The sequence below is a fragment of the Pempheris klunzingeri genome, chromosome 4 (genome assembly GCF_042242105.1).
Source record: "Pempheris klunzingeri isolate RE-2024b chromosome 4, fPemKlu1.hap1, whole genome shotgun sequence".
In the NCBI taxonomy this organism is placed as follows: Eukaryota; Metazoa; Chordata; class Actinopteri; order Acropomatiformes; family Pempheridae; genus Pempheris; species Pempheris klunzingeri.
The window spans coordinates 10,457,731-10,485,662 of NC_092015.1; the positions used below are offsets into that span (position 1 = coordinate 10,457,731).

At 40.4% G+C, this 27,932-nt stretch overlaps 4 protein-coding genes across 4 annotated transcripts; 1 reads left to right on the forward strand and 3 right to left on the reverse strand.

The window, feature by feature from the left end:
* Window positions 1–6,039: 6,039 nt before the first annotated feature.
* LOC139199835 (extracellular calcium-sensing receptor-like) lies at window positions 6,040–9,581 on the reverse strand. Its single transcript, XM_070829011.1, has 7 exons — window positions 9,276–9,581; window positions 9,089–9,175; window positions 8,812–9,003; window positions 7,817–8,350; window positions 7,488–7,712; window positions 7,092–7,194; window positions 6,040–6,941 (listed from the first exon to the last, which is right to left on the reverse strand). Exons 1-7 carry the CDS (start codon window positions 9,528–9,530, stop codon window positions 6,040–6,042), a joined length of 2,298 nt encoding a protein of 765 aa, XP_070685112.1. The 5' UTR covers window positions 9,531–9,581.
* A 2,535-nt stretch (window positions 9,582–12,116) lies between these two features.
* On the reverse strand, window positions 12,117–15,632 carry LOC139199837 (extracellular calcium-sensing receptor-like). The gene is made up of 5 exons (XM_070829013.1): window positions 15,354–15,632; window positions 13,703–14,527; window positions 13,375–13,596; window positions 13,144–13,267; window positions 12,117–13,015 (listed from the first exon to the last, which is right to left on the reverse strand). Exons 1-5 carry the CDS (start codon window positions 15,603–15,605, stop codon window positions 12,117–12,119), a joined length of 2,322 nt encoding a protein of 773 aa, XP_070685114.1. The 5' UTR covers window positions 15,606–15,632.
* A 1,524-nt stretch (window positions 15,633–17,156) lies between these two features.
* Window positions 17,157–21,068, reverse strand: LOC139199836 (extracellular calcium-sensing receptor-like). The gene is made up of 7 exons (XM_070829012.1): window positions 20,763–21,068; window positions 20,569–20,655; window positions 20,127–20,318; window positions 19,207–19,740; window positions 18,878–19,102; window positions 18,200–18,302; window positions 17,157–18,058 (listed from the first exon to the last, which is right to left on the reverse strand). The coding sequence occupies exons 1-7, from the start codon at window positions 21,015–21,017 to the stop codon at window positions 17,157–17,159; spliced, it is 2,298 nt and encodes a 765-aa protein (XP_070685113.1). The 5' UTR covers window positions 21,018–21,068.
* Window positions 21,069–22,988: 1,920 nt separating this feature from the next.
* On the forward strand, window positions 22,989–27,740 carry LOC139199824 (extracellular calcium-sensing receptor-like). The gene is made up of 8 exons (XM_070828999.1): window positions 22,989–23,206; window positions 23,347–23,695; window positions 24,264–24,551; window positions 25,300–25,851; window positions 25,978–26,199; window positions 26,518–26,641; window positions 26,762–27,234; window positions 27,318–27,740. Exons 1-8 carry the CDS (start codon window positions 22,989–22,991, stop codon window positions 27,738–27,740), a joined length of 2,649 nt encoding a protein of 882 aa, XP_070685100.1.
* Window positions 27,741–27,932: the final 192 nt, after the last annotated feature.

Genomic DNA, 27,932 nt, shown 5'->3' on the forward strand with positions numbered 1-27,932 from the left:
ACACATACATGCTTACTGGTACACCAGTGGGCAAGCCTCACTCAAGTGGGGACTGCTTCACAGGAAAATGGAAGAGGCACAAAAACCCCCCAAAAAAACGTGTGTGACTGTGTGATCACTCACACGCTGCCTACACAGGATGTGTGTTTTTTAGTAATCCATGTTATGCATGTCTGTTGGAACAATTACACATTTCTTTTTATCAATACAGTTGTCTAATCAGGCCACACACAGTAATTGTGTAACACTGCAGCTCTGTGACTGAATGACAGTGATGGAAGACAAAAACTGCTGTGCTGTGTGCTGTAGCCACTGTAGACAAAGTACAGGACTGAAGCTGTGTGACATTGCAAAAATATTACACCACAAAAAATATCTAATAATAATCCATCATGTCATATTCTCAAAACAGGCAGCTGTAACTACTTAATGTGCTTGCCTCGTTACAATATAACAACATTATACTATGAGTACCACTCGAATACTGACTGATAAAACAAATTAAACAAACATAGTGCATTTTGTATATTCATTCATTTGTGGCCTTAGTTTGTGTAGTTGCACTGTGATACTAAACAGTCAAGGGCATGGGGTGTAGTCCAGGTGACAATGAAATCTTTGTATCTTCAAACAGACAAAAAAGTATGTGAATGTAATTCTTCAAGTCTTCAAGAAGCTTAACAAGCCTAACAAAAGAGTGGTTGATAGTATGTATGATTTATTTATATCTCTAACCAAAGACAACAAAATCTAAATGTATTTTTATTCAAACTAAGTGTGCAAATACTACAGCTAAACATCTGTTCTTGTCTCAGGAACACTGTCTTTTGCGGCCTTATCTTAGATTTATTATAGAATAATACAATTAAACATTGTCACATCATCAATAACAAGTTTAGGCAAAAAAAAGCTTAGTACGGCAACACTACACACTATGTCCTGAGAAATTACTGACCTCTGACATTAAAGTTAATCTGACACCTCTCTGACAGTTTCTCATCTTAATCTAACCCTCGGGAACGGCACGTGCCCAAACGTGCACATTTTGTTTACTTTCACTTTGTCATTTCTCAATATATCGGTCAGTTTAAAGGCTCATAGTATGAAATTTTATCAGGATTGTTTTTTAAAAATTATTTTCAAAATTCCATTATCCCCTCTATTGCAAGGTGTATAGAATATATGGATTACTAGATATGGATATGGATTTACTATGCAAGTTTTGCCTTCGGGCCCAAATGGGGCCCCATTGAATCCCATAATAACCACATATGTTCGATATACTGTAACCCTGCCACATTATAATGCATTTTCCATGAATACCCAATGAATCTAAGCCTCTGCCTTCAAAATAAAAGAAAAACAGGTTTTAGGTGTCATGCCCCCCCCCCACCACCAGAGGGCTTCACATAAAGTGAGCGTGCAAAATGCATGGAAATGAAACAGCTGAAACCCACAAAAATAGTCTTAGAATTGATATAAAAGAGTGGTGTGTGTGTGTGTCTGAGTGTGTGTGTGTGTGTGTGTGTGTGTGTGTGTGAGTGTGTGTGTGTGTGTGTGTGTGTGTGTGTGTGGGTGCATGTGTGCATGTGTCTGCGTGTGTGTGCGTGTGTGTGTGTGCGTGTCTGTGTGTGTCTGAGTGTGTCTGAGTGAGTGTGTGTGTGTGTGTGTGTGTGTGTGTGTGTGTGTGTGGGTGAGTGTGAGTGGGTGTGGGTGTGTGTGGGTGTGGGTGTGCATGTGTGCATGTGCATGTGTGCATGTGTCTGCGTGTGTGTGCGTGGGTGGGTGTGTGTGTGTGTGTGTGTGTGTGTCTGGTGTGTGTGGGTGTGGGTGTGTGTGGGTGTGGGTGTGCATGTGTGCATGTGTCTGCGTGTGCGTGCGTGTGTGTGCATGCCTGCGTGTGTATGCGTGCGTGCGTGTGTGTGTGTGTGTGTGCATGAGTGTGAGTGTGTGTGTGTGTGTGTGTGCGTGAGTGTGTGTGTGTGTGTGTGTCATCAAGGACCAAATGGGCTGTTTATGTCTTTTCTTGATCAACAGAGACCCTCCTCTCTCCTATTGGTTAATGGTATAACATGTTTATGCAGGTGCATGTTTGAAGTCTGCTAGAATAGTTTGCAGCCTTGTCTGGCTGGTCATTTCACCAGCAGACACCATGAGCAGAGGTTACAAATTGGAAGAGGTCCTTCCTGCAGTTTTGCATGCAGTTTTGCACACAGCGCAGGAGGCTGTAATAAGTTCAGCCCAAATATTCCTCTTCTCATGACAAAAAGGGCATGAAAACATAAAAAATCAGAAAAAATAATTAAAAACTTTATATCTATGGATAGGTCTGAAGATGTTGAAAAGATTTGATGCTGTGAAAGTGAAAAAAAATTAGTTTTTTTAACATTTCTCTTACACTTCTATGAGAGGGCCCGTTTTGGGCCTAAGGGCAAAGAGTGTAAGTTTTTTGAATAAACTCTCATTACTCCAAAAATAATAATGCACCAAAATCAATGTTGTTATCAATTATTGACCTAGTCAAGGCTGTAATAACTTCATCCCAAATATTCCTCTTCGCACCTTATTTTTGAAAATATAGCATATTTACTGTTTTTAACACTGTAAAAAAAAGAGGAGTTCTCATGACAAAAAGGGCATAAAAACATAAAAAATCTGAAAAAATAATTAAAATCTTTATATCTATGGATAGGTCTGAAGATGTTGAAAAGATTTGATGCGGTGAAAATGAAAAAAAAAAATTTTTTTTTTAACATGTGTACTACACTCCTTACCCTCGGGCCCGTTATGGGCCCGAGGGTAAAGCGTGTCTGTAAATTTTCTGGGGACCCCGAGGGTTGCATTTCATGATGACTGCATGACTGTATTACCTCGTAATGTTCTTAATGAGTCTTCAAGTTCAATTTTTTATTATTCACAGATTTCATTGAATATTAACTATACCTACATTCACTCTTTAGATTGTGTCCTCAAAGGTCATCATAAACTTTTCTAGTGAGTCAGAGATGCAGGTTATCCTGATAGAGATCCAGCGTTGGAATATAACTGGCCTGCAGTGGATTGCCAGTGAGGCTTGGGCCACTGCCAAATCACTGTGGGAAAAGTTTGGAAAACTCCTGATGGGAACACTAGGATTTGCCATCCAGAGAGCTGATGTGATTCCAGGGCTGAAACAACACCTCTCCAGTCTCAGACCATCCTATATTCATCCATCAGCTTTCTTGACAGAGCTTTGGGAAGAGATATTTAACTGCCGACTGAACGGGTCAGTGAACAGCCACTATCATGGAGATGACACTTCGACAGATTACCATGTAATGGGAAGGAGGATTTAAATGATGTTTACTCTCCTTATTCTGATGTGACACAGCTGAGAGTGTCCTATAATGTCTATAAGGCTGTGTATCTTGTGGCCCATGCCTTGCAAGATATGAGCAACTGCATAGTCGGACAGGGGCCTTTCCTCAATGGCACCTGTGCAGACCCAAAGAATTTTAAACCTTGGCAGGTGAGACTAATCGCAGGTTCATGTTATTCATTATTTTGAAGTAAAAATTTAAAATTTAAAAATGGGGAGAGAGAAGTCCAATTCACCATAGTTTGTGTTTAGAACCTGTTTTCCTTTTTCCCTCAGCTAATCCATTACATGAAGCGTTCTAATTTTTCTGCACTGGGAGAGAAAGTCAACTTTGATCACAACGGTGACCCCATTGCTTATTATGATCTCTTGAATTGGCAAAAGAACCCTGATGGTTCCCTACATTTGGTAAAAGTAGGTTTCTATGATGCCTCCTTGGCTGCCGGACGCAGCTTAGTCATAAATGACTCTTTGATTCAGTGGCCTTTTGGGAAGAAGATGTGTTCTTTGCAAACAGGTTTGAGACCATGTTCACCTCTTAGATTGCTGTATGTACTGTTGATCAACTCATCAGTCAATTTGTTCTTATTAATGTGCAAAATACTTTATTGTTAAGCAAGCAATGAGAAAACATTACTGTCAAAAATAACCTACTTACACTGGCATCAATTCGATATGAATGTTGCAAAGAAAAAACACATAACCCATCATTGTGATAACAATTTGCACTTGTTGTGCTTTAACAAGTGGTAATGTTCAATTTGGCTATCAGAAATAATTAATAATTATCAAAGATAATTAAAAATTATTAAAATGAATGGAACTTTGAATAAAGTCCACCTCGATTGGGGCACCACCTCAAAAAACGAGGAAAAGATAGCCGTTTTAATTGATTTAGTCTCATAAAAATACTAAACTATCAATTTGGAATTATGTTTTATAATTAATTTAATAATTACTACCAAAATTACCACATTGATAGCTAGCTGAAGGATTTTGGAGTTCTTGAGAGTGTAGAGGTTGGCAGTGTTCACCCTTGTACAACATTAAAGGAGACAGCAGGTATTAAAACATTTATTAAAACAGAACAAAACGCAGGGACACCATTTGTTATGCATTAAGGTGAAGGACTTGTACTTGTTTGTACAGGTGAAGCAGAGTAGGTATTAAAGACATTTTCTGTTACAGAAACAAAATCAATCAAACAATCTAACTAAGTCTCTATGACTAAACTAACAAATAATAGGAAGAGTGTGTATGTGTGTGTGTGTGTGTGTGTGTGTGTGTGTGTGATAAGGCTGAGGAATGTGAGATGGGCCCACAAAGGTGGGGGAGAGCCCAAATGGTGATGGCCAGCCCCTCTGGGGTGTGGGGCAAAGGACACAAAGGAAGCTAAGTGCTGTTAGCTTAGCTTTGTCCCTCAGTGGCCTGTTGGAAACTGTGTGTGTGTGTGAGATTAAGGTGCCAGGTTAAGAAAAGGTGGTTAGTTGTGTGTAGACTCTGTGTCTGTGTGAACAAACTAACATCAACTAAACTTAATTGCTACACAGTAACTACAACACATCACAATAATCAAACTCAATGAACATTAAAGCAAGTCAATACATTAACAGGGGTAAACCATGTATGCAGTAGTGCTATGCTAATTATGCCCAGTTAGAGTTTGTTACCAGTCCTTAAAGGGGAGAAGAAGTGTCCTTGAGGATGCTGCTTTCTCAGCCTGTTGCTGGAGGAAAGGTGTGGTTCTTTTGTGTCCTTGCTGTGGTTACAGGCTGGAGGAATCCGGTCGCTCCTTGATTCTGGCTAGTTAGCAGATTGATACCAACTTGCTGGTGTGCTCCTGTTGTTGGTTCTGGTTATCAGCTGGCAGACTCGGGGTCGTACCTGCTGGCGCTGATCTGCTTACTTCAGGCAGGACCTTGTGTCGCTACCATGCAGGAGGTGGCTGCTCTGGTACAGACCACACTGAGGCAGAGCTTAGATGAGTTGAGCTGGTCTCTCCTCTTCAGGAGAGACGTCCGGAAAGAGACTTGTCTCTCCTCCAGGAGAAGACAACGGGAAAGAGAGGTCTATCCTCCTCAGGAGAAACGATGGAAAGAGAGGGGTCTCTTTCCTCCTGAGGAGAGGTGTCCAGAAAGAGACAGTTCAGTGGGGGTGAACTGGTTTTGTTGGCCTGAGGTTGTAAAGTCATGTGTCCCCCCTCCAGCCAATGGTGACTGTGGAGCTGGGCGCGGGGGTGATTTCACACCTATCTGTGAAACTGGGGGACACTGGGGAATGGAGTCCGTAGTTCCACAGACAAAGAAACATGCGGTCTTCACCATGTGCTATACACTTGTATTTATCTATCATTTAACTCGTGAACTTATGGCCAAAGACTTCAGAACTGTGGCATCAGAACTGCTGTCTGTGTGTTTATGTGTTTTTAAGAACAGGACAAGAACAGGAGAGAATGGATAAAGTGTTCTTTTCAAGAAATGTATTTCTTGAAAAGATATATTGACGTGATTCTCATAATTACACTTATTTATGTTCTTGTTCACTGTACTTCAGTTTCAATGCAAAGTTGCATTCAACTGTCCCCACCCAGTCAATACATACACAAAACAAATCATTATTTGTGATTTAAATAACATTGAAAAGAAATCTTAAATGTTTTTAAAGGGTTAACTTGTTACATGCTAACTTCTTTCTTTTCCCATCAGGTGCTGTTTTGTATTCTTTTCTGGCTTCACTAAAATAATGTAACACTTTGGAGCAAACAGACAGAACAACAAGCCAAAGCTGGAGGCCAGGATGGCAAAGGACTCCACTGCATCTGCATAGTTTCCAGGGGAGCTGATGTAAGCAGGGATGAATGCTAGCCACACTGCACAGAAGATCAGCATGGTGAAAGTGATGAACTTGGCCTCGTTGAATTTTCCTGGCAGCTTACGGGCCAGAAAAGCCAAAACAAAGCACATACAGGCCTGTAGACCAATATATCCCAGGACGCACCAGAATGCAAGGCTGGAGCCCACACTACACTCCAGTATGATCTTTGAGCGCTCATATTGTGTATTTCGGGATGGAAAAGGGGGAGCCTCAATAAGCCAGGCGGCACAGATGGCCACCTGAACCATAGTAGAACTAAAGATAATAACCTTCTGCTGCTTGGGCCCCAGCCACTTCATGATGTTGTCCCCTGGCCTGGTGGCAGTGAAAGCAGCCAACACCACCAGAGTTTTCCCCAGAATGCAGGATATGCAAAGTGAAAATGTGATGCTAAAGGCAGTGTGGCGCAGCATGCAAGACCAAGACGTTGGTTCCCCAATGAACACCAGGGAACACAGGAAACACAGAGTCAGCGCGAACAGGATGAAGAAGCTGAGTTCAGAGTTATTTACACGAACGATGGCTGTGTTTCTGTTATAGAAAATGACTGCAAACACAGTTATGGTGAGGCAGGCACCCACCACAGAGATCACTGTCAGGACTATACCCAAGGAATCATAGGCCAAGAACTCCACCTTCTTGGGGATACAGGCTGCTCTGTCTTTGTTTGACCAGAAATCCTCAGGACAAAGTGTGCACTCTATTGAGTCTAAAGGAGAGAGGGTCAAAAAAGAGGATTCAAATATTCAGTATTCAAATATCATTGTTTGTGGTAGATTGTGGTAGAATACATCATATATGAATTGTTGCAAATTTTATTGTTCGGTTTTCAGCTCACTTGTTTGATTGCTAATTTTGCCGCTGTCACATGGTACACAGTCAAAGCAACAAACAGGCTCCCCAGGACGGACAGCCTTCCGGGACCCTGGAAGACAGCTGGGACTGCATACAGACACAGGCACCTGGGGAGCAGATAATGGCTTTCAGCTCTGCAGTGCAATCAGCGTTTAGATAAAACAATACTAGTGCTTTGATTAAGAATTCCACCATAAAGAATACAAAAGAAAACAGGAAGCATTAATTCACCAACCATGTCATAGTGTATTTCCGGTTCAGAATCTCTGCTGTGTACTATATAAATTAAACTCATATCAGATCCAGCTTATCCTGCCCACCTTACTTACCTCCACTTTAACCTACAGAACTTCAACAGCTGACATCTGATGAAGGTAAAAACACAGTGTGAGCAGCTTGCCTCACTGTGATGCCCTGCCCACATTATCATGTCCTCCTGGATCACAAGCTCTTCTCCTGCAGGTTTGGTTCCATCAAACATTCCCACGTTGACAAACTCAGTGTTCCCGCCTGTTCCTCTCTGCCAATTGATGATATCATAATAAGGTATGGAGTCACCCTGCAGGTCAAAATTCACTTCCTCCCCGGCAATGTGAAATGTCACTTCCTGGAGGTAGTGTTGGAGCTTGAAAACCAAAAGATATAGAGTATAGAGAATTACTCAAATACTAATAAGATAATAAAAATACTTCCAATATAATACTGAAACAGTAAGAGCATTAGGTTTACCTGCCAGGGGTGTATGTTGTTGCTTTGAGCACACGAGTTGTTTTGGAAAGGTCCACTTCTCCGTTTACAGAGAAGAAGGTTGTGGAGGGAATGAGCAATCGCATATACAGCCTTATATACATTATAGGCCACTCTGGGGCTGGATGTGTTCATGTAGGCTGAATGCTGGTCCAACAGGGACTCCTGTCCTGAGCAGGGAGGCAACTGGGAGCCAGAGGACAGAGAGGGATTGCAACCATACAGAGCCTCCCACAGCTCATTGACCAGAAGATTATTAGGATACATCTGAGGATTTACTGTCTGCAAGTAGTCACTGAGTCGGGAGATGTGACCTTTTCTGATGCCAAACCCAATGGTGCCCCCCATGTAGGGGTAATACTCACTCCCAGTAAAAACAGATGCTGTGACCCAGGCCTCACTAGCCACCCATTGAATTCCAGTAATGTTCTGCATCATATAGTCCCTCAAGAAAGGTGTCATCTCCCCCTCAGCTGAAAATACCACCACCACTTTTGCTGAAGAACTACGCATCACCTTTAGAGAGAGGCAGAGGGAGGAAAGATTTTAACAAACAACAAAAAGAGAGCAAGTTAAAACACTGAGGACAAACCTTAGGTATATGTGATACCTATGTTTTTTACAGTCGCTATACATACATAGTACTTATTTACAAATCTGGTGACATCTAGCAACAATATCAAATACTGTGACACTGTGACAGACAGCAGTTCACACAAATACTTGAATATCCTTCCCCTCCCCTGCATGGATCCAACGTGGGAACACTTAGATAAATGGGCTGAAAACAACACATAGACTGCAACAATTTTAACCATGATTGTCTTATTTTTATGATAAAGCAACAAAAATCCCACACATAGGGGTTTTCATGGAACTGATGAATAATCAGCACCAACTATAAAAGAGTCTTCAGGACAAACAAAACTCTCTAATGCTACAAAACAGAATTCAGCATGTCTTTGTATCTTCAGTACCTGCATAATCTCCAGTGCCCTTTGGCGATTGTAAAGCAGAGGGATCATTTCTTGGTATGCTACACATACTTTGGTACCCTGTAATTCTCTCCGTAAACCTTCTACAGCGAAACGCCCATATTCATGGTCTCCTCGCACCAGCCCTACCCAAGTCCAGTTAAAGCGAATCAGCAGCTGAGCGATGGCTTTCACCTGGTTTTAACAGGAGAGAGTGGAAACTCATTTGGTTGCAAAACAGACAAGTTGCCGATGTAATTTTAATAGTTGATAGTCATACCTGATAGTCATCATTAGGGATTACTCTGAAGAAGTTAGGGAATTTTCTTCTGTCTTTGAGACATGCACATGAAGAAAAGTAGCTGATCTGTGTAAAACAAGGAATATAAAGAGTACAGTAAATCAGATTTATAGGGCAATAAATTCATGTTTTTCGGGGGATTATGGAGAAAAAGGGTCATCATTACCATCGGGATTCTGAAAGGCTTCAGGATTCTTGACACTACGATAGACTGAGCAGAGCCGGATTCTCCAATCACAGCGAGGAGTGGAGAGGCACCGCTGCACATGGGAGAGTCGTCCTCTCTCAGCCCGTTCAACACAGCCAAAGCGGCCCTCTGGCCAGTCAGTGGATATGCACATGAATCAAAGATTTTGTACCCGAGGGTGAAATTGGGCAACAGCTCTGTACTCTGGTTTATTTCCTCCACTGCTAGCCTCATAGTCTGAGCCCAGCGGAAAGCCCTGGGATCAAAGCTGTAGCCCAGCAGATACACACATGCACACACACATTGAACACAGCATGTATGGTGAAAAGGTAAAATCCAAGGCAGAGATAGTGTTTTGATATGAGGTTAGTCTGAATTGTATCTTTGCACCTATCTTGTGATGAAGTTACGGAATGATTTCTTTTTGCTTTGGTCATATTTTTTCATCTTTCCTAATATGTTAGTGTATATGCTGTATTTTACAAGTCTGTCATTTTCAAATAATCAAAAATAAATAGATGACATAGAACAGACAGATTATTCAACTGGTACAAAATAGTATTAGCAGTTATTTACTTGTGTTATGTAGGACAAATAATCATTTTTAGAAATAAGATAATAATAAAAAATAATTACCAAATTGCATTGTTCTTTTCAAGAAATCATTCTGAATGACACAACAATAACATAAAGCATTACCATGTTTATATGTGTCTTCATTTTTCTCAAAACTAAATTTCTGACTAAAATCTAGTAAATATACATGTAAGCGCTGTTCATGTTTCACAACATGCTTGTTGTGCAAAATCGGACCCTATCTAACAGGAAACAGTATCTCAAGTACTCTCACTATGAGCCAAATCACATCTCTTAAACTCACCCATTGCACTTCACTGGTGGTGGTCTGTAGGTGCAGTTGAGGTCTGGCATCTCCTGGTTGTAGTGAAGGGGGAATATTCCCCCAATGACATAGTCACCCTCAGCCACAAAGTCTGGATGAAAGCTGCTTTTAAGTGTGCACATGTCGACTGCAGATGGTGATGGCGAGATGAAGCTCGAATTTGGATTATGAATTATAGTGAGAACACAGACAGAGCAAAGCAAAGGGAATAAGACAAGTACAGTCATATTGTTACACCCTCTCCGAAAGATAAAGAGAGAGTAAGGAATGCTATGTTCAATATGTAATATTTTAGCTCCTCATTCTTGCATCTTATTGATGAAAGAGTGACTCTGGATTGGGCATCAGCAGTCCCGCCTTATTTACTAAAGTGGGCAGATACAAACTGTATAAGGAAAACTAATAGATACAACTGGACAAAGATGATTAGACCATTCAGTGTGAGCAGGTCGTCCACTACTTACTGGCAATTTGATCCCTCGCTCCTTGAGCAAGACACACTGAACCCCAAATTTCTCTCACTGTTATCAATATATGTTCAAATGGGTGAATGTGGGGCAAGTTGTAATGAAACTTGGGATTAAAGTGCTATATAAAGCCAGAAATGTACATAGTGTATATTGGATGTGAGTTACTTAACATATCAAGTTTTAAATTAGAGCAAATTTAAATTAGAGTAGAGCCCTGCATAGGATTGTTTTTTTAATTCCACTCCTGTCTACTCCCGTTTCAATCCCAGGGTTTCAACATTGCATGCTATTCATCCCATACACTGGCCCTGGCTATTTCTGCAGGGCCTGGGTGGTAGTCATTAGTCTGGAGTCTAATTATGCTCGTATTGCCATCCAGCTATTCCTCCAGGGGTCAGTCCAGTATGGTGTGTGCGCTAGCTTCACTCACTTCTACCCTGTAGTCCGAAATCAGCGTGCCAGTGTGGCTTTGGCCACTGCCAAATTACCCTTGGAAATTTTAAACTTAACAAAACTCGACGACAATTACTTTGACAGATTGCCGTGTAAAGGGTTGGAGGATTTAAATGGTGTTAACTCAGAGTGTCCTATAATGTCTACAGAAAGTAAAAAAAGAAAATGTCATTGTCAAATTTAATCTACTGCTAACATCAATTGCATATGAATGGATTTTATGATATTAACAATGGAGAAGTTAGCACTAGGACTGGTGTGTTGTGCTCCATCTTTTATCACCTGTTCTCCTCTGTCATCTAATTAAAAACTGACCTGCTTCTATCTCAATGTGGCTTCTCAAAACTAAAAAGTTCTCTTCTCTCCTTCTCCAGATTCCTTCGAGTGCTCACGCTGCTCAGAGGAAGAAAATTGTTTAAAAAAAAGAAAAAGAAAAGGGGATGAATGGAGTTGTATTTTAGTTGTATATTTGTTATTTAAATGTAAAACAGTTTTTAATTATGTTTAAAAAGAAGGAGCAAAATTATTTATCTAATTTATCGGCACATGCGCTTTAGAAACAACACTGTGTACTACTGAATATTACTAAATGGTATAAATATATGTATATAAACAACTAATTTGTAAATTAGAAATTAAATGCATATGAATATTTATTTCAGTAATTATTTTATTTCATTAATGATTTATTTCACTAAAATAGGTCCCCAAAAAAGAGCAACTCATACTATCATCACACAATTCTGTAAAAAACATAATTAACAGTTACAACTTAGTTCTCCACACCACTTACAGGCAGAGTGAAAATCATGTGTTGAGAAATAATAAAAAAGGCATGATAATTAATAAATAATTTTACTCCATCGTTTTCATCTAAAATACATATTTTTAATTTCATATGTGTACAACATTTATTAATTAGATATCATATTTGTAGATGCAATCATGTAGCATAATTAACACTAGGATTATTGTTTTGGTTCACAGTTTTTCCCATCATGTTTTTCCCATGACATGTTTCTTTGTATTTTTCTCGGGCTTAAGCAATATTATGTAACATTTTGGTGCGAAAATGCTAATCAATAAGCCCAGCGCTGATGACAAAATTGCAAATATTTCCACAGCTACAGTGAATTTTCCAGGAGAGCTCACATATGCTGGGATAAAGGTGATCCAGACAGCACAGAATATCAGCATGCTGAATGTGATAAATTTAGCTTCATTAAAGTTATCTGGCAGCTTTCTTGCAAGAAATGCCAGGACCAAACATATTAATGCAAGGATCCCTATGTATCCCAGCACTGCGTAGAAAGCAGCCTCAGAGCCTGTGTTACATTCTAAAACGATCTTCTGATTGCTGTATCTGAAAACCTTGTCTGGGAAAGGAGGGTTTAACTTAAGCCACAACACACATATCACTATCTGAATCAAAGTGCAGGAGCAAACTATGATCCTTTGCTGGGCAGGACCAAATTTTCCCGATACTCTGTTGCCAGGAAATGTGGCTTTGAAAGCTGTGACAACAACAATAGTTTTTCCCAAAACACAGGAAATACAAAGTGCAAATGTCACACCAAAAGCTGTGTGGCGCAGCATGCATGTCCAGACTGTGGGTCTGCCGATGAAAGTCAGGGGACAGAGAAAACACAAAAAAAGAGATAACAACAAAAAGCAGCTCAGCTCAGAGTTGCTGGCCTTTATCACAGGAGTGTCTCTGTAGCAGATGAACATCATCATTGTGGCCAGAGATAGGAGGGCCCCTAGCAGGGATACAATAGTGATAGCTATTTCCATTGGCTCATGATATGTCAGGAACTCAACTGTTTTAGGAATGCACTCATCTTTTCTCTCATTGGACCAGTATTCTTGTTGACAGGGCGTGCAGTCAGCTGCACCTGTTGAACATCAACAGAAAGAATCAGGTTTGTCTGGATGCTACACAGACAATTAAATGATTAAATATATGCTATCATATCGGATTATTGTGTATGTTTCTTTGGTATGGAATAAATGCTTTTGATACCTGTTGAGTTGGCTATAGTTCCATCAGCACATGGGATGCAATCAAAACAGCAGGTGGGTTTTCCTTTTATTTGAGCTTTCCTGGTTCCTACTGGACAAACATTAGAGCACACTGATGTCGGAACCTGAGAAAAAAAGGGTTGAATGATTTAACAACAGAGCAGCTATATTCACTGGATATTGAGTTCCAACAAAACGCATGATCGTATTACATGAAAAAGACTACGATTACCATTTTCCCTGTCCTCCACACAATTTCTTCCTCCTGGATGCTGAGCTTATAATCACCATTAGCAGCAGAGGCAAAATGACCCAGTGTGACATGTTGCACCTGCCCATCTATCAGCTGCCAGTTAATAATATCATAAGAGGCAGGAGGATCACCATTGACATCAAAAAACACATCATCACCAAACTGATTCCTAAAATTCACCCTTTGTAGGTGATCAGTGACCTGAGAAAAGGAAGAAATTATTCATTAAATAGTGTTCATATTAACAAGATCACCTCCATACAGATTTTCTGCAGATAGTGGGGGTTTTACTTGCACTTTTCCTCACCTCTTTGGGATGAATTTCTGATATATTCAAACATGGCCTCACTGCCTTTTCTCCAACTGATTGGCAGAATACCAGCTGATGTAAGGCATGTGCAATGGCATAAGCTGCTTTATACACATTATAGGACACTCTGAGCTGTGTGACATTGAAGAACACATCCTGGGAATTCAGTAATGTCTCATTGCCTGTGCATATTTCATTGGTTGCCTCAGTGCCTATGTATTCCCCAGGTAAACGTGGTATACAGCCCACCATAATCTCCCAGAAATCCTTTACGAATGCTGCACTTGGATCAGTATAAGGGCTGATGCCTGTAAGAAATGGTTTTAGATTTGGAATAGCCATCTTCTTCACCACAAATCCCAGGGCTCCACCAAAAGCTTGGTAGATTTCAGGTGTGGAGGGTCGAGGTGCTGTTATCCAGGCCTCACTGGCGATCCACTGGATTCCTGTAATGTTCTGTTTAACAATCTCTTTCATTAAAGGGTAAAAGTCACCCTCTGGAAGAAAAGCGAGGATGACTTTGACAGTTGACTGTTTGATAATTTCCACAACATCCAGAATTTGATCCGTAGTGTACGTACGTAGAACTGTCCCTACAAATGCAATACAAACCCCAAGCTTTTTAACCTCTTCAGTAAAAGCCAGGATCCCATTCCTGCTATAGTCATTGTCTGACTGTATGGCCCCAATCCACTGCCAACCAAAACGTTTGACCAGAGCTGCCAAAGCTTTTGCCTGGAAGTAGTCACTGGGAATGGTCCGAAAAAACGTGGGATATTTAGTTCTGTCACTCAGGCAAGCACATGTTGAAAAGTAGCTTACCTATAAAAAAGAACATCAAAAGAAGTCTGAAAAATGCTTCAAAACATGCAACACAAAAGCATCAAATATCACAGATCACTAATGCAATAAGACATCTAATTTAATCCTTTCATGACTTTGTTCTGGCTTTGTCCTTATTTCAGTGTGTTGGTTTGGATTACACATTCTGCAGCTAATAAAATGGTGTTTTATGACAAAAACACAGCAATGCTTCAACATTCACATTATCTTCAAACTAATTCAGAAACATACACTTGTATTTATTTATCATTTAACTCGTGAACTTATGGCCAACGACTTCAGAACTGTGGCATCAGAACTGCTGTCTGTGTGTTTATGTGCTCCTTAAACTCCTGCTGGCAAGATTATCCTGATAAAATAATGCATATGGCTAATTTACTTCCTAAATTGTGTCCATGCGATGATCACCCATACAATGATAACTGAACTCCTGATCCACCCTTGAAAATGAGGAGGTATATAGAGGGTTTTTAGTTCATATTGATTTCACATATCATTAATGTCAAAAATAATACATTTTTGGATTGATTATAAAATGTATCATAAAAATATGTCTTATTAGCTGAGCGGTTGCTGACTTATTGGTTCCCCTTAGAAAAAAGGACCTGATGTCCCAGTTCACTTTTCATCACCAGCGGCAGACTTCTAATATTTCATAAGATGACATGCTTGAGTAATGGGCACAAATGGGCAAACAACTTACACCTGCCATTTAGATATATTTTGAATTCTACCTGAAAAAATGGCACAAAAATTGAACTAAAAAAGCATCAAATATCACAGATCACTCATTTAAATCTCTTACTATTGGCACTTGAAATGGTCCGAGAGCTCCAGCCACAGCTAAAGACTGAGATGATCCTGCCTCTGCTATGAGGGCAGATATGGCTGGAGGACAAGGGGAAGTCAGTTCAATCTCCTCTGGTCTACTAGCCAGTGTTAGTGCAGCACGTAAAGTGTTTGTAGGAGATGCACAAGAATTAAGGATCCTGTAGCCAAGAGATATGTTTGGCAGGAGAGCAGGATCTTTGTTGATTTCTTCAATTGCAAATATCATCACTTGGGTCCATCGAAAAGCTCGCAGGTCATATCTAAAAAGGTTTTGGTGATTTAAATAGGTTGTAAATAACAGTGCTGCTGCTGTACATGTACATACGATGATATGTTTTTAAGACAAGAACAGGAGAGAATGTGTAAAGTGTGGAAAAGTCAGATATATCAAAGTCAGTTATATTTAAACTTACCGTGCACACTTCACTCCAGTTGGCTCGCTCTCAAATGTAAAAGGGCGACTTATGTCTTTGTTGAAAACTGGGAAAATCCCTCCGATCATTATGTCTCCCTGCTTGAACAAACTTGGCATGTCAAACCTTCCGAAAAGTTCACAGCAAGAAACTGTGTTCAGGGAGAGAAGAGACAGTGATAAGATAATAGCTCTCTGCAGCTCATGCATGTTTGCCAGGCATCTTTCACAAGAGATGAAGACACACTCTTATAACAACTGCTTCAGATGCAGGTACACATGCTCTCTTCATGAAGGTGGATTTATTTCCCCGAGGATTTTGCAATCTGACATGATCAACAAGTAAAACAGGGAAAGTTGATTGCACATACAATGTACACTAACTTGCACACACACACAAACACACAAACACACACACATACAATATAGAGTCAGACCCACACAAAATTCTAATTTTGGTCAATTCACTGGCACATCACACTAGTCACACACCAGCAATCCACTAGGCACAGTTAGGTTTCTGAAGTTAGTTTGGAAATGAAGAAAATGATAGATTAAGAGAGAAGTTTGAAAGCTGTTGTGTTATTATAGAAAGCTATGTGAAGCACAGCATCATGGTAAATACTGCACGAGAAGTAAAAAATGATGTGGAACGCACTCGCTTTGGGCTTTGGGCTAATTTGGGCCGGAGTTAAGAGTGGTTCCCTATAAACCTTGCTTTCACAGTATAATTCTGTCTCCCAAGAAAATGAAGGCTCGATGGCACAAAGGAAGTTTGTCAATCATTTTTCAAACAAAACAGAATTAGGATTGGGCTTCTGTTTCATACAGACAGTATCTCCAGTAGCTATCCTCTTCTACCAGACACAGACATGGTTCTAAATTAATACCTGTTGACAAGAAAGGATATGACAAATTATAATACTTTAATAGGAATAGTCCAAAACTACTCAGTTTAACACTTAATAGAAAACAAAATAAAGTGGACACAGGCTGGGAATTGATCACCCTAGCTCAGGTCACCCTAAACCCACTGCCCTTGGATCAATCAAAAACTAAAGCTCACAGGCCAGAGGGGTCAAGGATCAATACACAGTAGAAGATAAGCAAAGTCTAAGAACAAATTCAGCCTCAGAAACTCCAAAGAACATTCACAAGTACATTTATTTCTTGAAGAGATATATTGACGTGATTCTCATAATTATACTTATTTATCTTCTTGTTCACTGTACTTCAGTTTCAATGCAAAGTTGCATTCAACTGTCCCCACCCAGTCAATACATACACAAAACAAATCATTATTTGTGATTTAAATAACATTGAAAAGAAATCTTAAATGTTTTTAAAGGGTTAACTTGTTACATGCTAACTTCTTTCTTTTCCCATCAGGTGCTGTTTTGTATTCTTCTCTGGCTTCACTAAAATAATGTAACACTTTGGAGCAAACAGACAGAACAACAAGCCAAAGCTGGAGGCCAGGATGGCAAAGGACTCCACTGCATCTGCATAGTTTCCAGGGGAGCTGATGTAAGCAGGGATGAATGCTAGCCACACTGCACAGAAGATCAGCATGGTGAAAGTGATGAACTTGGCCTCGTTGAATTTTCCTGGCAGCTTACGGGCCAGAAAAGCCAAAACAAAGCACATACAGGCCTGTAGACCAATATATCCCAGGACGCACCAGAATGCAAGGCTGGAGCCCACACTACACTCCAGTATGATCTTTGAGCGCTCATATTGTGTATTTCGGGATGGAAAAGGGGGAGCCTCAATAAGCCAGGCGGCACAGATGGCCACTTGAACCATAGTAGAGCTAAAGATAATAACCTTCTGCTGCTTGGGCCCCAGCCACTTCATGATGTTGTCCCCTGGCCTGGTGGCAGTGAAAGCAGCCAACACCACCAGAGTTTTCCCCAGAATGCAGGATATGCAAAGTGAAAATGTGATGCTAAAGGCAGTGTGGCGCAGCATGCAAGACCAAGACGTTGGTTCCCCAATGAACACCAGGGAACACAGGAAACACAGAGTCAGCGCGAACAGGATGAAGAAGCTGAGTTCAGAGTTATTTACACGAACGATGGCTGTGTTTCTGTTATAGAAAAAGACTGCAAACACAGCTATGGTGAGGCAGGCACCCACCACAGAGATCACTGTCAGGACTATACCCAAGGAATCATAGGCCAAGAACTCCACCTTCTTGGGGATACAAGCTGTTCTGTCTTTGTTTGACCAGAAATCCTCAGGACAAAGTGTGCACTCTATTGAGTCTAAAGGAGAGAGGGTCAAAAAAGAGGATTCAAATATTCAGTATTAAAATATCATCTGATTGTGGTAGAACACATCATATATGAATTGTTGCAAATTTTATTGTTTGGTTTTCAGCTCACTTGTCTGATTGCTAATTTTGCCGCTGTCACATGGTACACAGTCAAAGCAGCAAACAGGCTCCCCAGGACGGACAGCCTTCCGGGACCCTGGAAGACAGCTGGGACTGCATACAGACACAGGCACCTGGGGAGCAGATAATGGCTTTCAGCTCTGTAGTCTGATACAAGTGAGCATAAATTATTAGTTGATAACTTGATTAGTCCATTATCTGAAAAATTGTAATTTGGATAATTGCTAAATGTTTCTAAAATAATGTATTTGGTCACAAACATAGCCATGAAGGAAATGGCCAAGCGGTTTGTTGTAGTTCTTACACGTAGACTGGGTAACTGTCAATAGGCTATTTAAGAAAATGTCATCATGCATTCATATAAAATGGAAACAACTGACTGTTGTTGTTTCAACATTAGCCAAACATTCAGTTTCAGGATTTCATTTAAGAACTTCTCAAAGATAGAGGCCTTTATGCTTCTGTATCTTTGTGTTACAAATGCCAGTTTTTACTTTTCATGCAGTCAGAATTTAAATAAAGCATTACTGGTGCTTTTATTTTACAAACATGTCACACTTAACACGTACATTCACACTTAACTATAAAGAAACTCATATCAGGACCCAGCTTCTTCCGCCCACCTCAACCTACAGAACTTCAACAGCTGACATCTGATGAAGATAAAAACACAGTGTGAGCAGCTTGCCTCACTGTGATGCCCTGCCCACATTATCATGTCCTCCTGGATCACGAGCTCTTCTCCTGCAGGTTTGGTTCCATCAAACATCCCCACGTTGACAAACTCAGTGTTCCCGCCTGTTCCTCTCTGCCAATTGATGATATCATAATAAGGTATGGAGTCACCCTGCAGGTCAAAATTCACTTCCTCCCCGGCAATGTGAAATGTCACTTCCTGGAGGTAGTGTTGGAGCTTGAAAACCAAAAGATATAGAGTATAGAGAATTACTCAAATACTAATAAGATAATAAAAATACTTCCAATATAATACTGAAACAGTAAGAGCATTAGGTTTACCTGCCAGGGGTGTATGTTGTTGCTTTGAGCACACGAGTTGTTTTGGAAAGGTCCACTTCTCCGTTTACAGAGAAGAAGGTTGTGGAGGGAATGAGCAATCGCATATACAGCCTTATATACATTATAGGCCACTCTGGGGCTGGATGTGTTCATGTAGGCTGAATGCTGGTCCAACAGGGACTCCTGTCCTGAGCAGGGAGGCAACTGGGAGCCAGAGGACAGAGAGGGATTGCAACCATACAGAGCCTCCCACAGCTCATTGACCAGAAGATTATTAGGATACATCTGAGGATTTACTGTCTGCAAGTAGTCACTGAGTCGGGAGATGTGACCTTTTCTGACACCAAACCCAATGGTGCCCCCCATGTAGGGGTAATACTCACTCCCAGTAAAAACAGATGCTGTGACCCAGGCCTCACTAGCCACCCATTGGATACCAGTAATGTTCTGCATCATATAGTCCCTCAAGAAAGGTGTCATCTCCCCCTCAGCTGAAAACACCACCACCACTTTTGCTGAAGAGCTTTGCATCACCTTTAGAGAGAGGCAGAGGGAGGAAAGATTTTTAACAAGAATGAGAAGGCAAAAAGAAAGCAGGTAAAAAAAAAATCAGAATGAGCAAGACCCAAAGTAAATGTGTGAAATTATTGTAGTGACATCTAGTGGTGATATCAATAAAGTCACTATGACAGGCAACAGTGGAAGCCAATAACCCCTTCTCCTCTAGGACTGCAACAAACTTAACCAGGATTATCTCATTTTTATGACACACAAATATAAAAATTCAACTCACAGCGCATTCAAGGACACTGTCCTGTGCCACTACAAAATGGTCTTGAGGTGACATAAAAAGTCCAGTGGTATAAAACTGAATTGTCTTTGACATCTGTCTTTGTGTCTGTGAGTGTGTTTGTATCTACCTGCATGATCTTCATTCCCTTTTGGTGACTGTAGAGCAGAGGGATAATTTGTTGATATGCTATGCACACTTTGGTACCCTGTAATTCTCTCAGTAAACCTTCCACAGCAAAGCGCCCATATTCACGGTCTCCTCGCACCAGGCCCACCCAAGTCCAGTTAAAACGAACCAGCAGCTGAGCGATGGCTTTCACCTGGTTTTAACAGAAAAGAGTGCTAACTCACTTGGTATAAACATACAGATCTTTTGAAGAAAAAAAGGCAATCCACTGACTGTTTAATATTATGTGATTACTGTACTGTAAACTTGTTTTAATTGGAATTAATGAGGTACAAGTTTTTCCACTGAATAACATCAGACAACTCTAAAATATAACATTTTGGATGCCTTTTTACTGCTACAGCATTTTTGAAACCCTATTTAGTTTGATGCTAAACTCTCACCTGATAGTCATCATTAGGGATTACTCTGAAGAAGTTAGGGTATTTTCTTCTGTCTGTGAGACATGTGCATGTTGAAAAGTAGCTGATCTGTGTAAAGAAGTAAAAATAAAGAGTAAATTAAAACAAATTATAGGGTAACAAGTTTCTGTTTTTGTGGCGAAGGGGTTACAGAAGAGGAAAAGAGTCGTCATTACCATCGGGATTTTGAATGGCTGCAGGATTCTAGACATCAGGATAGAAAGAGCAGAGCCGGATTCTCCAATCACAGCGAGGAGTGGAGAGGCACCGCTGCACATGGGAGAGTCGTCCTCTCTCAGTCCGTTCAACACAGCCAAAGCGGCCCTCTGGCCAGTCAGTGGATATGCACATGAATCAAAGATTTTGTACCCGAGGGTGAAATTGGGCAACAACTCTGTACTCTGGTTTATTTCCTCCACTGCCAGCCTCATAGTCTGAGCCCAGCGGAAAGCCCTGGGATCAAAGCTGTAGCCCAGCAGATACACACATTGAACACAGCACGTATGGTAAAAAGGTAAAATCCAAGGCAGAGATAGTGTTTTGATATGAGGTTAGGTTGATTATGCAACTGTAAAATAAAGCATTACCATGTATTTTTGCGTGTCTCTCTCTGGAAGTTTCTCAAACCTAAATCTCTGACTCCATATATATACATATACATACATATACATACTCATTAAAACTATACATTTAGTGTGCCACATAATCCATTCTTTGAAAGAGGAGTTCCACAACATGCCGGTACAAAATCAACATTTCCTTGGTAACAGTAAGTTACCAACTCCTACTATGATTTCCATTCCATATCTATTAAACTCACCCATTGCACTTCACTGGTGGTGGTCTGTAGGTACAGTTGAGTTCTGGCATCTCCTGGTTGTAGTGAAGGGGGAAGATGCCCCCAATGACATAGTCACCCTCGGCCACAAAGTCTGGATGAAAGCTGTTCTGAAGTGTGCACACTTTGGCTGGAGAGGTGACACTTGAAATTGGGTTATAAGTTAAAGTGAGGACACAGACAGAGTAAAGCAAAGGAAATAAGACAAGTACCATCATATTGTCAAACACACCCAAAGAGAGTGAGAGAGCGAGCGAAAGAGAGAGAGAGAGAACGAGTGAGGAATTAGGTGAGTTATATACAATATTTGACCTCATTCTTAATGAGTGATACTGATTGGACATCAGCAGTCTCCACTCTAATTTGCTTACGCAGGTAAATGCAGATTGAATGACAATAAATAAATGATGTAACAGGACAGTGATACTATATGTCAAAGGAAAAATCATGTGGTAAATCCTAGCTTCATAAGGGTTATACTAGTCCTTTCTGGATTAAACAATTTTAGATAGAGAGATAGTTATTAATTGCTTTATACTTATATTTAACTGTTGCAGAATCACCCTGTTGTTTTGTACCAAGAACTCAGAGAAGATTTCACATTTATAATGGATGAAGAGTTGGCTCTGATCTGTTGTTTCTGATCATAGTGAAATCTTAGGTGTGACTGTAATATCTAATATCTAACATTTAATGAAGGCATCTAGTCAGGTAAGCCAAATGACTTTCAGAAACAAAGAGTTATAAAACTTTTCAGCGAGTTTTTAAGCATGAAGGATTTGTTAATACCAGTTGACACAAACAAGTCATGGCCTTATTTCGGTGTGCTGGTGCTTAAGAAACACATGAAAGATGTTGCTGTATGTCTCTCACTGTTATTATTTTCTCCAGAGATTTTCTTTGTTTTATTTAGCCTGAGTTGTGCATGTAACTTAAATCAAATTATTTTAAACCTTCACTTTGTACTTAACTTTGCCCTTTTTGCCACTGCCACTGCCGGGTGGAGGCTGTGCCTCTGTGAGTTCACCTTGCTGGAGAGCTGCAAATAAGCTGCGGGGCTACTGGAAGTGAAACAAGCTGGCGAGGCGAGTGTGTGTTGTGTTGTTGTGCTGTGTGCTGTAGCCACTGTAGACAAGGTACAGGACTGAAGCTGTGCGACATTGCAAAAATATGACAGCACAAAAAAAATCTAAAAATAATCCAATATGTCATATTCTTAAAACAGGCTGCTGTAACTACTTAATGTGCTTACGTTACAATATAACAATATTATACTATATGAGTACAACTCGAATACTGACTGATAAAACAAATCAAACAAACAAAGTGCATTTTTTTGCCAGTGTATTCACCCTACCCCAGGAACATGAGGTGTTACCTTAAATGATGTCACAAGTAATGTATCTGGGCTGTCCCTTCAGATTTATGCATGATAACAACAGTATATAAATCAGGTGTGTCCTGAAATATCATAATACTTTGTACATTACAAGAAAGGGCAGCCATTTTTTTTTATCTTCATCCATTTAAATATTTAGATCTTTCCCTCAAACCTGGGCCAGCCATGGCAATGCTCGCTGCAAAGCTTCTTTTGTTACTTTTTCTCTTTGGGGGGATATGTAGCTCTGCTGCTCTGGATAACTGTGTTTTCTTAGGGGAAGAGGAAAAAGACAGTCTGTACAAAGATGGAGATGTAGTTATAGGGGGCTTATTCCCTCTGCATTACAGCCCTGTGTCTTCTCCTCTAACATATACCACTAAACCAACACCTAATATGCATAAGTAGTAAGTTACTGATTGACTGTGATTTAGAGTAGCTTGCTTGTGTAGTACACAGTATATCTAAGTTCATTGGATTTGTGTTAATGTATGCATATACGCTATTTGTGCTGTGTAATGAACTGCTTTTCACTTCTATACAGCTTCAGCTCTCGTGCGGTGCGCTGGATGCAGACCATGATTTTCACAATCAAAGAGATCAACCAGCGCAGCGACCTCCTGTCACAACTCAAGCTGGGTTTCCACATCCGTGACAGCTGTGATGACATACCTGTGTCCCTTAGAGCATCTTTGCTGTTGGTGAATGGTCAGCCAGAGAGAAGCTCCAGAGCTGAGAGTATAAACAGAAACAAAAGTACAGAAAGAAACAATGGTTCTGATTTAGGCTGTGCAGCTGTGCAAAGGACTGTGTCCCCAGTAATCATAGGAGATGCTGCCTCTGGGGTGTCTATGGCTCTACTAAGAAGCCTGGGTACTTTCCATATTCCTCTGGTGAGGCTGCCTGGCTATCTGAACACTTTTGGTGTGATAATGTTTATAACATATGTGTTGTGTCTTTTTCATATGAATGAAGTGCTATACAGTTGCAAATCATTGCTATCCTGTGAAAACAAGAACAACTGCCCAATTTAAGCTTTCTGATAATGCATTTTCCAATAACCCAATGTTTTTTAAATGGTTTATTTGGTTTATGAAGTAGGAAGGTTCTCTACTAATAGATTAACACTAAATTCTTGAGTTTGAGTTTGTTGCTGTTAAGTGAATATCAAGCATACAGCACTTTATTAGTAAATGTACTAGTATCACACTTTCAGTGTAAAACAATGACAAAAATATCATTCAGAAATCGATAAAACATTTCAAATGTCCATATTTTGAAATCATTATCAAGTCTTGCATGACTGAAAACTCCTTTTTCATTTCACGTGCCGGGAAAACTCTGCACCACTGATTGCTAAGAACTGTGGTATTGTTTGGTGAAATATGATGCTTGTTCAACAATCTTTTCAATGACCTGCAGTGTGCAAAATGTTAACTATAACTATACTTATAAAACCAGGTGAGCTATTTCGCATCCTGCAGCTGTCTGAGTAACCAAAGGGAGTTCCCCACATTCATGCGCACCATGCCCAGCGATGCCTTCCAGATCAGAGCCCTCGCCAGACTGGTCAGCTATTTTGGCTGGACCTGGGTGGGAGTCATCGGCGTGAAGTCTGATTACGCTCGTTTTGCCATCCAGCTATTCCTCCAGGAGTCTGTGCAGTACGGTGTATGTGCTGCCTACACTCACTTCTACCCTGTAGTCCTGAATCAGCAGGCTCTAGATGAGCTTCTGGATGTTATTCAGGTGCCCATGCAAATTTGTTAAAAAACTAATTATTCTTACACACTGTACAGAGGGTTAAAAAAACAACATGAACATCCATTAGGATTGTTCCAGAAAGATGCTGATTCAACTCCATGGCCATTTGTGGCCTTAGTTTGTGTAGTTGCACTGTGATACTAAACAGTCAAGGGCATAGGGTGTAGTCCAGGTGACAATGAAATCTTTGTATCTTCAAACAGACAAAAAAGTATGTGAATGTAATTCTTCAAGTCTTCAAGAAGCTTAACAAGCCTAACAAAAGAGTGGTTGATAGTATGTATGATTTATTTATATCTCTAACCAAAGACAACAAAATTGAAATGTATTTTTATTCAAACTAAACTAAATGAAGTGTGCAAATACTTTAAGATTGAAACAGCTAAACATCTGTTCTTGTCTCAGGAACACTGTCTTTTGCTGCCTTAGCTTAGATTTATTATAGAATAATACAATTAAACATTGTCACATCATCAATAACATCAATAGTTTAGGCTAAAAAAAGAAGAAGCTTAGAACGGCAACACTACACACTATGTCCTGAGAAATTACTGACCTCTGACATTAAAGTTAATCTGACACCTCTCTGACAGTTTCTCATCTTAATTTAAAGCATTTCATGATGACTGCATGACTGTATTGCCTCGTAATGTTCTTAATGAGTCTTCAAGTTAAATTTTTTATTATTCACAGATTTCATTGAATATTAACTATACCTACATTCACTCTTTAGATTGCGTCTTCCAAGGTCATCATAAACTTTTCTAGTGAGTCAGAGATGCAGGTTATCCTGACAGAGATCCAGCGTCGGAATATAACTGGCCTGCAGTGGATTGCCAGTGAGGCTTGGGCCACTGCCAAATCACTGTGGGAAAAGTTTGGAAAACTCCTGATGGGAACACTAGGATTTGCCATCCAGAGAGCTGATGTGATTCCAGGGCTGAAACAACACCTCTCCAATCTCAGACCATCCTATATTCATCCATCAGCTTTCTTGACAGAGCTTTGGGAAGAGATATTTAACTGCCGACTGAACGGGTCAGTGAACAGCCACTATCATGGGGATGACAACTACGTCGACAGATTACCATGTAATGGGAAGGAGGATTTAAATGATGTTTACTCTCCTTATTCTGATGTGACACAGCTGAGAGTGTCCTATAATGTCTATAAGGCTGTGTATCTTGTGGCCCATGCCTTGCAAGATATGAGCAACTGCATAGTCGGACAGGGGCCTTTCCTCAATGGCACCTGTGCAGACCCAAAGAATTTTAAACCTTGGCAGGTGAGACTAATCGCAGGTTCATGTTATTCATTATTTTGAAGTAAAAATTTAAAATTTAAAAATGGGGAGAGAGAAGTCCAATTCACCATAGTTTGTGTTTAGAACCTGTTTTCCTTTGTCCCTCAGCTAATTCATTACATGAAGCGTTCTAATTTTTCTGCACTGGGAGAGAAAGTCAACTTTGATCACAACGGTGACCCCATTGCTTATTATGATCTCTTGAACTGGCAAAAGAACCCTGATGGTTCCCTACATTTGGTAAAAGTAGGTTTCTATGATGCCTCCTTGGCTGCCGGACGCAGCTTAGTCATAAATGACTCTTTGATTCAGTGGCCTTTTGGGAAGAAGGTGTGTTCTTTGCAAACAGGTTTGAGACCATGTTCACCTCTTAGATTGCTGTATGTACTGTTGATCAACTCATCAGTCAATTTGTTCTTATTAATGTGCAAAATACTTTATTGTTAAGCAAGCAATGAGAAAACATTACTGTCAAAAATAACCTACTTACACTGGCATCAATTCCATATGAATGTTGCAAAGAAAAAACACATAACCCAACATTGTGATAACAATTTGCACTTTAGTATAATTACCATGTTTAACCATCAAAAAGCTGGTGGATATTGATTGAAATCAGTGTCAGATTGGCTGAACTTTGCCTCTCAGGCTTGCCGGTCTGTATGCAGTGACAGCTGTCCTCCAGGTTCTCGCATCACCAGGAGAAAAGGGGAACCCATCTGCTGTTTTGACTGTGTCCCCTGTGCTGAGGGAGAAGTTAGTAATAAGACTGGTGTGTTGTGTACCATTTTTTATCACCTGTTCTCCTATGTCACCTAAATAAAAACTGACCTGCTTGTATCTAAATGTGTCTTATCAAAACTAAAAAGTTCTCTTCTCTCTCCTTCTCCAGATTCCTTAGACTGCTCACGCTGCTCAGAGGACAGATGGCCCAATAAAGCCAGAGATCTCTGCATCCCAAAGATTGTTGAGTTCCTGTCTTATCATGAGATAATGGGCATTATGCTGTGTGTTGTATCTGTCCTCGGAGCTTGTGCTTCCCTCTCCATCCTCGCCTTATTCTTCACATACAAGGACACACCACTGGTTCGGGCCAACAACATGGAATTGAGCTTCCTTCTCTTGGTATTTCTTGCTGTCTGTTTCCTTGTTGGCCTGTTGTTTATTGGTGAGCCCTCAGACTGGCTTTGCCGCATCAGGTACCCAGCGTTTGGGATCAGTTTTGCCCTCTGCATTTCATGCCTATTGGCCAAGACAGTAGTGGTCCTAATGGCTTTTAGGTCCACACTGCCAGGAAGTGATGTCATGAAGTGGTTTGGGCCCAACCAGCAGAGAGCCAGTGTGCTTTTAGGAACAGCTGTCCAGGTAGAAAAACTTTCCATGAGACAACTATTTCAACATTTTGTCAACCATGCCAATCAACACATCCTGTTTTTCCCTTTGTGCAGGTAATTATCTGCCTAATCTGGCTATTTATTAGTCCACCTCATGCCAACAACAACACAGATTACTACAGCGGTAACATAATCATTGAATGTGTTACTGGCTCAGAGGTTGGCTTCTGGTGTGTTCTTGGATACATCGGCATTCTGGCCTGCATGTGCTTCCTAATGGCTTTTTTGGCCAGGAAGCTGCCTGATCATTTCAATGAGGCGAAGTTCATCACCTTCAGCATGCTGATATTCTTTGCAGTTTGGATTACTTTTATCCCAGTTTATGTGAGCACAGCTGGGAAATATACAGTGGCTGTCCATATATTTGCCATTTTAGCCTCAGCTTTTGGTCTCCTTGTTTGCATTTTTGCACCAAAGTGCTTTATCATAATTCTGAAACCAGAAAAAAACTGCAAGAAAAACATGATGCAAAGATGAAATGGTACATAACATGTTGATAAAATTAATGAAATGTTGTTGTGTTGTCATATGAAATATTAAAGATCCATGCCAGAATAAAGCAAATCAGTATAACCATAATTTACAATAAATACCATATCGAATAAAGTGGAAAACACATCTATGGTTCTAGACCACAGCAGAGTTTGGGAATGAAGCTGCAGTTCAATG

Coding starts and splice junctions, on each gene's coding strand:
- LOC139199835 (XM_070829011.1), bottom strand. CDS start 9,530: ATGAGGCTAGCAGTGGAGGAAATAAACCAGAGTACAGAGCTGTTGCCC. Junction 9,004..9,088: donor TCCCTAATGATGACTATCAG/GTATGACTATCA, acceptor TGTTAAAACCAG/GTGAAAGCCATCGCTCAGCT. Junction 8,351..8,811: donor GGGCACTGGAGATTATGCAG/GTACTGAAGATA, acceptor CTCTCTCTAAAG/GTGATGCGTAGTTCTTCAGC.
- LOC139199837 (XM_070829013.1), bottom strand. CDS start 15,605: ATGATATTTGCAATTGAAGAAATCAACAAAGATCCTGCTCTCCTGCCA. Junction 13,268..13,374: donor TGTGGAGGACAGGGAAAATG/GTAATCGTAGTC, acceptor TTTTTTTCTCAG/GTTCCGACATCAGTGTGCTC. Junction 13,016..13,143: donor AACTATAGCCAACTCAACAG/GTATCAAAAGCA, acceptor GATGTTCAACAG/GTGCAGCTGACTGCACGCCC.
- LOC139199836 (XM_070829012.1), bottom strand. CDS start 21,017: ATGAGGCTGGCAGTGGAGGAAATAAACCAGAGTACAGAGTTGTTGCCC. Junction 20,656..20,762: donor AGCCATTCAAAATCCCGATG/GTAATGACGACT, acceptor TTCTTTACACAG/ATCAGCTACTTTTCAACATG. Junction 20,319..20,568: donor TCCCTAATGATGACTATCAG/GTGAGAGTTTAG, acceptor TGTTAAAACCAG/GTGAAAGCCATCGCTCAGCT.
- LOC139199824 (XM_070828999.1), top strand. CDS start 22,989: ATGGCAATGCTCGCTGCAAAGCTTCTTTTGTTACTTTTTCTCTTTGGG. Junction 23,696..24,263: donor GTACTTTCCATATTCCTCTG/GTGAGGCTGCCT, acceptor TTATAAAACCAG/GTGAGCTATTTCGCATCCTG. Junction 26,642..26,761: donor AGAAGTTAGTAATAAGACTG/GTGTGTTGTGTA, acceptor CTCCTTCTCCAG/ATTCCTTAGACTGCTCACGC.